Raw genomic sequence first — 10,523 nt, forward strand, 5'->3', positions numbered from 1 at the left:
GCGACCAGGCCGAGATCAGGCTGAAGAAGAGAGAGAATCGCTCTCGTCTTCCTTCTTCTTCTTCTTCATCCTCGGGGAAATGGCCGTTATCCACTAAGGGCGATTGGCCAGTACCAGATGAGGGTCATAGGCGTGGATTTTCCTGAACGCTAGCTATATATGAGAGGAGGAGGAGGAGGAGGGGGTTGAGGCTCGTCGGAATAATGATAGGTGTGGGACTCGCGGAGGATAGCCGTGAAGTTAAGCGCAAGAGAAAAGGCGAAGATACGTTCGCTGCTTAAAAGCGCTGGCTAAGAGTCATGAAGGCAGCCACACTAGATGCTACCGTCCAGTTCCACCTCCCAGCATGCGAAGACCCGAACGATAGAAGAGAGCCTAGGCAGAGGGGGAGGCATTTTCAGAGGGCGAACCAGATAGTTCTGGCGAAGTCGATCGTAGAGGCGACAGTGGAGGAAGAAGTGTTCCACTGTTTCGTCCTGTCCACAGTGTGGGCACAATGGCGAATCGTGGACGCCGGCCCGATGCAGGTAGAAGTTTAGGGGGAGGGCAAGGCACCGGGCGCGCGTTAAGAGTACCTCTATGAGGCGCGAGGAGCAGCAGTCGGGCTGCCATGGAGATGACAGGTGGTCGTATCTGGGGGGAAGTGAGCGGCACGCTGAAAGCTCCAAGAATCTCCGGTATCTGGATTTAACGATTTGGGGAAGCGGTGGCAAGGTATCGATGATGGGCCCAGTAAGGGAGATCTTCGCCAGGCTGTCGGCTGCTTCATTGAGCGCGAGGCCCTTGTGTCCGGGGATCCACGTTAGCACGACTTCGGAGATGTGGGGCGGAGTGAGGGAGGCAAGCAATTGCAGCAGTGGGCTAGACGGGTTCGCCAGAGATGAGATGACTGATAGGGAGTCTGATAGGAGCAGCGTCTTGCAATAGCGGGCAGGGACCATCCTAAGAGCCAGAACAATAGCGAGGAATTCGCTCTCAAAGACTGGGATGTAGTCAGGGAGGCGGATGGGGAAGTGACCATCAAGACGGGGGAAAACGAGGCCCACGCCGGCGCGCTGACCAGAGACGGACGCGTCAGTTGCTACCACCAGGTGTTCAGGAAAGCGGTCAATGTGGCGATTGAGGATTACCTCAAGCTTGTTGTGGTCTGTAAAACTAGTGCCGGGTTGAAAGGCATCCTCAACCTTCACAGATGGGCAGAAGAGGGGGCAGCAAGGCGGAGGGACGTCTGTCAGCGACACACCCAAAGGTTTCAGTAAAAGCTCGGCGAAGGCCAGCTGCGGGGCGTTTGATTTGCGCCATCGCCTATCCAGCCAATAACGCATGTCCCTGAGGGCTTCGTTGTGCCTCAAAGACAAAGGGCTCTGGCACAGGGAGAGGAAAGTGTTAATTGTCAGGACACGGAAACGTGATTTCAGAGGGAGGATGCGTGCTTCGCAGTATAGTGCTTGATTCGAGGTGTATTTAGGGAGGCCCAAACAGAGACGTAGCGCCTTCCTCTCGATGATGAAGAGCCTTCGGAGGCGGTTATCAGGGAGGTGGGAGAAAAGGACGCAGCCGAATTCCAGGACAGGACGGATGTAGCACTTGTAAACGAGCAGGAGGGCGTTTCTGCGCATCCCAATACGGGTGCTGGAGCAGCGATAGAGAAGGCTTTGTGGCGTGTACCTCGGGAGACAAGCAAGGACAACTAGACTGACTGTCGTTGCCCGAAAGAATGCGAAAGCGCACTGGCACGCAGAAGCGGCCCCGTGAGCTCGCGTCCCATTTATTGCGCTCGTTGTCGATGGGCGATGGGCGATGCTGATAGGCGGCTGCTACAGGGCTCCCCCTCCCCGAAGACGGGTTGACGGAGAATAAGACACAGAGAGGGGAGTAGCCCAGGTAACGGTGCGGCGAGGCTTGGCGCGAGGTGGGTGAGGGACGAAGACAGAGGACTCTGTGGCAGGTGCAGCAGGGGTGTCGACCTCCAGGTATGCCGGTTTTACCCTGTCGAGGGAGACCACCTGAGGCCGGGCTTGAATGTCCAGAGTCATGGTCTTGTCGGTGCGAGACAGGACACGGAAGGGACCGTCGTAATGGGGTGAAAGGGGCTTGCGGGGGGCGTCATGCCGAAGAAAGACGTGTGTGCATGTCTTGAGATCGGGGTGGACGAAGATGACCGGGGAATTGGGGGTCCTGGTGGCGGTCGGCGAAAGGCGTCGGAAGAAGCGACGAAGTAACTCGACGTATTCAGACTGCCGAGTTTCGGCTTGGGAGTCGAGCCAGAAATCGCCGGGGAGGTGCAGTGTCGTTCCAAAGACGAGCTCTGCAGCTGAGCAGGACAGGTCTTGCTTGAGGGCAGAACGAATGCCCAACAGCACAATCGGCAGATGATCTACCCAGGTGACTTGGGCCTCGCGAGCAATAAGCGATGCCTTGAGCTGGCGATGGAAGCGCTCTACAGCACCGTTAGCGGCGGGATGATAGGCAGTCGTTCTGATGTGGTGAACTCCCAGCAGGGTCATGAGAGCCTTGAAGAGGGCGCTTTGGAATTGCCTGCCCTGGTCGGTCGTAATTCGAGTGGGGCATCCGTAGCGGGCGATCCAGGTAGAGACGATCGCACGAGCTACGGTGTCGGCGGTCATGTCTGGGATGGGCACAGCTTCGGGCCACCGGGTATACCTGTCGACCATGGTAAGAAGGTACCGATAGTCGCGGGAGGGTGGTAGGGGGCCGACGATGTCGACATGGAGATGACGGAAGCGGCCGTCGGGCAGGGGAAATTGGCCGACGGGCGACTTGGTGTGACGGGTTATTTTGGCCATCTGGCAGGCCATGCAGGATCGTGCCCAGCGTCTCACGTCGGCGTTTATGCCCGGCCAGACGAAACGTTAACACAACAGACGCTGGGTGGCCCGGATGCCGGGATGAGCAATGCTGTGGAAGCTCTGGAAGGCTGGGAAACGGAGCGAAGGAGGGAGATACGGGCGCGGCGAATCACCGGAAACGTCGCAGGCGATGTCGCAAGGAGCCATGGGGAGAGGAATGTACTTGAGTTGGAGGGACATCTTGCAGGGGCTAGCGGGCGTATAATCACGGAGATCTCGATCATTTGCCTGTGCTTCCGCGATGTCGTCGAAAGTGACGCCGGAGACACGGACGGCCTCGATGCGGGAAAGGGCATCCGCTGCTTGGTTTTCAGCACCGTGCACAAAGCGAATGTCCGTGGTGTACTCAGAGATGTAGCACAGGTGACGAAGGTCGGCAGAGGAGTACGCAGCACGGTTAGACTTGAACGCAAAGGTCAGAGGCTTGTGGTCTGTGAGCACGTGGAAGGTCTGCCCGTCGAGGAAATGGTGAAAGTGTTTAAGCGCGTAATAGATGGCCAGGAGCTCTCGACTGAACGTGCTGTACTTTTCTTCAGAGGGCTTGAGTCTCTGGGAAAAGAAGGCCAGTGGGCACCAACCGGATGGGGAATATTGTTGGAGCACGGCTCCGACGGCATGGGTTGATGCGTCGACCATGAGGCGGAGGTCGGCCGAAGGATCAGGGTGTACCAGTAGGGCGGCATCGGCCAAGGCGGTCTTGGCCCGTACGAATGCGTCCAGAGCCTCGGGAGAGAGGTGGAAAGGCTTTGCCGCACTCCCAGAATTGCGCAGCGTATCAGTGAGAGGGCGAAGAATGTCGGCACAGTGCGGGATGAAGCGGCGATGAAAGTTGATGAGTCCCAGGAATTCGCGCAGTTTCCGAAAGGAAGTGGGGGCGGGGAACTGCTGGATCGCGTGCACTTTGGATGGGAGAGGCCGAATACCCTCCGGGGTTACCTCGTGTCCCAGGAACCGCACGGACGACTGGCCGAAAACGCATTTTGCGGGGTTAAGGACAAGGCCATGCTCGTCCAACCTGCGGAACAGCTGGCGTAGATGTTCTTCATGTTCACCGGGAGTCTTGCTGGCGACCAGTATATCATCGAGATATGCGAAGGCGAAAGGGAGCCCGCGCAGAACCTCGTTGATAAACCTCTGGAAGGTCTGCGCCGCGTTACGCAGACCGAAGGGCATGCGGATGAACTCGAAAAGGCCAAATGGTGTTATGATTGCCGTTTTTGGGATGTCTTCCGGTGCCACAGGGATTTGATGGTAGGCCTTTACGAGGTCGATCGTGCTGAAGGTGGTCGCGCCAGCGAGGCCTAGGGCGAAGTCGTGAAGGTGTGGAAGGGGATACTGATCTGGGACAGTAGAGGCGTTCAAAGCTCTATAATCGCCGCAGGGGCGCCAATCCCCTGAAGACTTCGGAACCAAGACTTCGGGTCCGGGTCACCAGTTGTGGCGTGTACCTCGGGAGACAAGCAAGGACAACTAGACTGACTGTCGTTGCCCGAAAGAATGCGAAAGCGCACTGGCACGCAGAAGCGGCCCCGTGAGCTCGCGTCCCATTTATTGCGCTCGTTGTCGATGGGCGATGGGCGATGCTGATAGGCGGCTGCTACAGCTACATGCCTTCGTGGCTTTTTGGCTGACAACCTCCAGATGGTGGGCCCAGTCCAAGTGTCCCTCATACCAGACACCGAGGTATTTCAGCAGGTTCGTCTGGCGGATGGACTCGGAAGCAACCTTGAGATCGATCGTCACAGGGTTCGAAGGGTAACTAGAGGGTGTGAAAAGGAGCACCGCGCACTTCTGGACGTTCAGCGAAAGGTGAACAGAGCGCATCCAGGCGGAAAGTGCGTTGAGGTACTCTTGCAACTTCTCATATAGCAGGTGCAGCGACGGGGAAGAGGCAAAGAAGGCTATGTCATCAGCGTAGGTTATGGTGAGGATGTTCTGGTCTAAGGGCAGAGAGCTCACCAGGATATTAAAAAGCAGGGGTGACAGGACGGAGCCTTGGGGTACGCCTCTGTGTTGAGCTTGCTGCGAGGAGGTAAAGCGGCCATCTGAACAGAAGAACGACCTCCCTGTAAGGAAGCTGTCGACCCAGGAGATGATGTAGGGGGGAACGCGCACCGAAGCCATTATGTGGAGTAGGACGCTGTGCTCCACGCTGTCATAAGCCTTAGCAACATCTAGTGCAACCAGGGCAGAGATATCTCCAGTCTCGCGCGCGTGGCGGATCTGGCTTTCAAGATTCACATGCGCCATCCAGATAGAGCATCGTGGGCGGAACCCAATCTGGCTGTCGTTGAGCACCGATGAGGCCTCTAAGTAAGACTCGAGCCAGTGGTGCAAAACGCGCTCTATGGTCTTGCAAAGGACAGAAGTCAGTGCAATTGGGCGGACGTTGTCTATCTCCAGGCCCCTCGAGGGAACTTTCTTGATGACCGCCACTCTCGCAATTTTCCAGGCACCGGGGATCCATGCGTGCTCCACGGATACATTCACGATATTTAAAAGTTCAGGAGGGTGAGACGCCCACAAAGACTTCACCATTGCGCCGGTGATGCCATCCGGACCGGGTGCAGATCTAGGTAGGGAGCGCACGACAGCATCGAGCTCCTCTTCAGTTACAGGGAAGAAGCCAGATGGCGACGCTTGGGGAAAGGGAGGGCCACGAGGAACTGCATTCCGGAAGCGTTGGGAGATACCTTTGGCAACAGCTTCAAGCCTGGCTTTTGCGACGTCGTCAGGGGCGACAGAAAGCTCATTGCATGAGGCGCTAGAGAAAGACCTCCGAATGTAAGCGATGTGCTTGTACAAGGCCTTCCTGCGCTTCGGGTGGGACAGGAAGGAGTTGCGGCTATTATAAAAGACTTGCTTAGCGGCGGAGATGGTACGCTTGAAGACGGCCTTGAGGAATTGGTAGTTCTCCCAATTTGCATGGGACGTGTTTGAGAGAACCTGCTTCCAGGCGGCCTTGCGGCGGCGATAGGCTCTAGTGCATTCCTCGGACCACCAAGGCGCACAATTTGACGATGAGTGCTTCTCAAGGTGAAACGTAGCCGTCACTATTGAGCGCGAGAGTGCATCGGTAGCTCGCGGGAAGCGCGGTCCACGGCAGGTAGTCCAGCACTTTCGTCAAGGAGTAGGGCGAGGCTTGTTTGCTGCAGAGAGCGGCTACAGTGAGAGCGGACCGAGATAGTCTGCTTATCATGGGTCGGAACTTCAAAGAAAATAGGGAGGTGGTCGCTGTTCGAACCCCAATCAGACGTTTTCCACGACGACACCCGTACTGATGGGGAGCAGAGAGTGAGGTCGAGAACAGATCGCGCCGTCCCGCGTAGGAACGTTGGGGAGCCGTCATTCGCTACAGAGAGATTACGCAGGCAGATCCAGTTCCAGAGCTCCCTACCGCATGCATCAGTCTTGAGGCCCCACGTGGTGTGATGGGAGTTGAAGTCGCCGACGACGAGGAACTGATGAGATGCGTTAGCAAGAACATTGTTGAGGATAGAAGATGATTGAAAGCCTGCCGGACAGTACACGTTCACTATCGTCAAAGGACCGCCATGAGGGAGCGTAATCTGAACGGCAAGAGCTTCGCATGAGGGAGATGAAGTCTGAGATAACACACAAGAAGAATGCGCCAGTTTTAAGGAGATGAGTGTTGCGAGGCCACCACCCTTGCCCGCAGGCCTGTCCAGGCGGTAGACCTGGAAGCCAGGGAAGGAAAAAGTGCGATGGGGGGCTAACCACGTTTCTTGTAACGCAATGATGTCGGGTGAGCAATGAGAAGCAAGAGTATGAAGGTCTGGCAGGGCAGATGATACTGAGAGGCAATTCCACTGAAGTACACGTAGGCTACTCATCAACTAAGTTCGATTGCGCCACAGCAGCAGCAAGAACGTCACTGCTACCCTTGCTTTGGTTGACTTTCCTGGATCGCTTGCCGATTGGGCTGTCACAGGGGCTACACCACCTTGTCGCAGATGGAGAGGCGCCGCGTTTAGAGATGGACACAGTTAAGTCCATGGCATCAGCTGTCTGGTCCGCGCACTGGGCAGAGGCTTGATTAGAAGCTGGCTGGTTGAGAGTCGAGGGACGATGATCAGGGGTCTGTATAGGAGGCTGGGCATTCTGTGTTGACACCAGGGGGACTGGACTGTTCAGAGGGATGACTGAGACAGCTCCCGAGATCGCAGATGACAGCGACGCAATCATTGAGCAGATGGAGTTCATTTCTTCTCTTATTTTGGACACGGCGGCTTCAACAGCGCAGTTAATCATTTTCTGCAGCCTATCTTCGGGAAACGCATTGGCTTTTGTTCTTCCTGCGAAGCCAGAGCTGCGACCTCTCAATGAAGCGAAGGCGTCAGCTCGCGAGCAGTGGCGAGAGTCCATGATTTCTAACAGGGACGCCTCCTGGTCACGGCAAGGGCACGACTGGCAATCTGCAAAGTGGGATTCGCCACATAGGCAGCATCTCAAGGGGGTGCCATCAGAACATGCAGATTCATCATGGGCTTCACCACAGCGACGGCAGCGAATGTCAGATTTACAGCTCTTGGTAGTGTGACCAAACCGGAAGCACCGCCTGCACTGCAGTGGCCTGCGCTTGTACGGATCGACGCGGAAAATGAGGGGCCAGGACTTAATCTCGGATGGGCAGATGTGTCCAGCAAACGTCACGATGACTGACTCCGTTGGGATACGGCGCTCGTTCTCTATCCTGTTGCATCGAAAGACATCGAGGGCACCGAAGTCAGCGAATAGATCGAGAATTTCAGTAGCGGCGAGGGAGGTGTCCACACCCCTAACCACCCCCTTAATGCAGGCCAGGTGGTACGGGATGAACGCCTCAACAGGCGATTCCCCAAACGAGGACGTCGCCAATAGTGAGCGGATAACGTCAACATTCTCAGTCGTCTTCCTTCTTTTATTTTTACCGACGAGCCCAGCTCGCGTCAACTTCGTCTTCGTCACAAACATATAAATAGCTTTCAATCGCATTTGACGTATAACAAGGGTATAAGCAGCTCAGGGCTGTGGAAATACAATATTGAAAAAGTTAATGTACAAAGGATGATTCAAATGCTCCTTCCCAGTCATGAACATCAGACATTGATAAACAAGAGGGTCAACAATAGAGGGTATGCAAAATAAAGGTGCCGCCAGCTGTCATCAATGCAATGCTTCCCGAACCGCCATAATGTGATATGTCTGAGTCATTGACATGACAGGTTAATGTGGCTTTAAAAAATTTATTTCCATTGTGGTATCAACAGAAAACAATGACGGAGAACTTGATTGAACACAACTAAGTTCAGGCGAAAAAGAGAGGCAGCTCAGATGACTTCAAACAACTCGAGGAAAAGAGATGCGGACACTAGGAATAGGACCTGGGTCTTCCGATCTCCAGTCAGATATGCTAACAGTCACACCACATCATTTGTGCTTACGTGTCTTGTGTCATCCCTAATTGTGGTCTGCCTCGGCCAAATCTCGCGGCTTACAGATCAGAAATCTAAGCGAGGTGCTTACCAGTATACTTTCTTTATTGCCATTCATTGCGTAATGGCGCATATTGCTGGTGATGATATTGGATCACAGTATTTTGCACGAAGGTGAACAAGGGGGACAAACAAACAGAGTAGTTGAAAGTGAACATATTCGACACAGATGTGCGAATCAAGAGCAATGCTGAAGCTCCAACCACGCTACTACAGAAGGGGTTCCGATGTTTCAAAGCCAAATAGGCTCTTTCAGGGATGGCAGCGAGTCCTCTGAGTATAAAACGTGCTGCTCCCTGGTGGCCAGTGTCAACACTGAAGGAGGAGCAAAATCGGCTTCAAAACGTCGGGGCCCCTTGCGTGCTAGCTTGGTTGGGGCTTCCGCGTCCCAAACAATAATGGCACAATAAGGTGAGTCAGCCTATTTGTGTGGCGACATGCTACGTGTGCCACAGGGTAGGACTGGGAAACTAAGTAGTGGGTATACCATTACAATTATGAAAAACAAGAGCCCGAATTGTGGAAAGTGCTCCACACCCTAAGAATTAAGGTTTATTCACTCATGGAGCAGTCTCATTTTCAGCATAGCAATGCCTGGTAGGGTTAGAAGGCACATTCTGGAAACCTGCAACGACAGAGGCTGTCTAAGTAATGTCACGAAGGCAGTCTTTCGGTGGCTGGAACATTTCACGACAAATTGGAAATTGGAGATTCTGCAAAATCATTGTTATTACTAGACAGTCTTTTAATGGAGGCCTGTCAAGACCTATATTATTGTGGTGTAATCATTCCACTGGTAGACATTTCTATGTACAGTTAAATTTGTGACATTGTAAACTATGATTCTGTGATACCTGTTACAGCATCCTATGTGTAAATACTTTGTTGCATATCTGGCTCCTTTTCCTTTCGTGAATTTTCCAGTTGCTGGATGCTTGTCCGTTCTAATGCAATAGACACCTCAACACATTTCAGGCCTTTGTTTGTTGTTTTGGTTTTTTATGGCACAATAAGAGCACTATCATACATTTGTGACTGTGTGTGTTTCTCTATTTGGGAGCCTGATATCACATGTCAACGTCTTTGTCTTTGCTGCATTGCTGCGAATTCAGAACCCATAACCTATTCAATCTGAGTAAGAAAAAGATAAGATGGACAGAGTTGAATTTTAGCAACATTCAAAGCACTGTTTCTCCCGAAAGGATTTGTGCTCACCGATGGCCCTGGAAAAATTTGAGTCCAGTACCTCTGAAAAAGCAAGCCACGACCCTAACTATAAAAGCCGAAAGTAACTGAAGGCACCTGAGATTAAGACAATGTTGACTAATGAATTCTGTACTTCTACCAGAAAAAACCAAATCCTCTTTTAGACAGCTATGATTATGGGGAAGTGTCACTAAAGCGAATTAATTTCAAGACCATGTAAGTTGTAAAGGAGCAGAAACTGCAAGGGAGTTAATTAAGCCTCGTCGTGTTAGTGTCTATGGATTGACGCCGAAATCAATCATGTAAAAATAAAATGTTCAAAAATAAATCTCTTAAAGATGAAACTTTCAAAACAAACTCTTCAATATAAATCATGAGAAAATCCACGCTGTCGAAATAAACTCCGAAAAATAAACTTTGAAGAATAAACGCTTCGAAATAAATCTTTTAAAATCCACCGTCCCCGATTGGTGGACAGCTGACGGCTCTTCGTCCGCCGCGAAAAATAGTGAGATCATTGAGTTCGGGCTCGTCAGGGCTAGAACTGTGAATGAGGATTTCGCTACACCGTAAGTAGGTGGTTTGTCTGTATGTGACCCGTGGGCAGCGTTGTCAACTTAGTGGGGGATGGGGGATGTTTTCTGATTTGGCGGCTGATGAATTTCTTTAGTCATCTATCCTGTCCGGCTCTCTCTCTCTCTCTCTCGCTCTGTCTCTCTCTTTTTTTTTTGGGGGGGGGCGCTTTCTTGGCCTTTCTCTTCTTGGCATGGTCCGCTGGCTATATATATGTTTGTTGAGTGGAAACGGGCATTTCGGCGGGCACAGGGGCACATATATTTCTTCCAGAAAGGCCATCAGTTGTCCTAGGTCATTCACTCGGCTACTCAGCCTACTTATCCAAAGGCCGAACAATTAGGTGCGGTTTTGAGTCAGAGCTGATGATAGGGAACTG

General features: G+C 52.9%; 1 protein-coding gene across 1 annotated transcript; it reads right to left on the reverse strand.

Annotated features, from left to right (window-relative positions):
* Positions 1-314: 314 nt before the first annotated feature.
* LOC135395784 (uncharacterized) lies at positions 315-1,619 on the reverse strand. The gene has a single exon (XM_064626877.1). The coding sequence runs from the start codon at positions 1,617-1,619 to the stop codon at positions 315-317; it is 1,305 nt and encodes a 434-aa protein (XP_064482947.1).
* Positions 1,620-10,523: the final 8,904 nt, after the last annotated feature.

Source organism: Ornithodoros turicata, chromosome 5 (assembly GCF_037126465.1).
Source record: "Ornithodoros turicata isolate Travis chromosome 5, ASM3712646v1, whole genome shotgun sequence".
NCBI lineage: Eukaryota > Metazoa > Arthropoda > Arachnida > Ixodida > Argasidae > Ornithodoros > Ornithodoros turicata.

Excerpts from the sequence above, each read along its gene's own strand:
- LOC135395784 (XM_064626877.1), bottom strand. The coding sequence starts at position 1,619 with ATGCGCAGAAACGCCCTCCTGCTCGTTTACAAGTGCTACATCCGTCCT.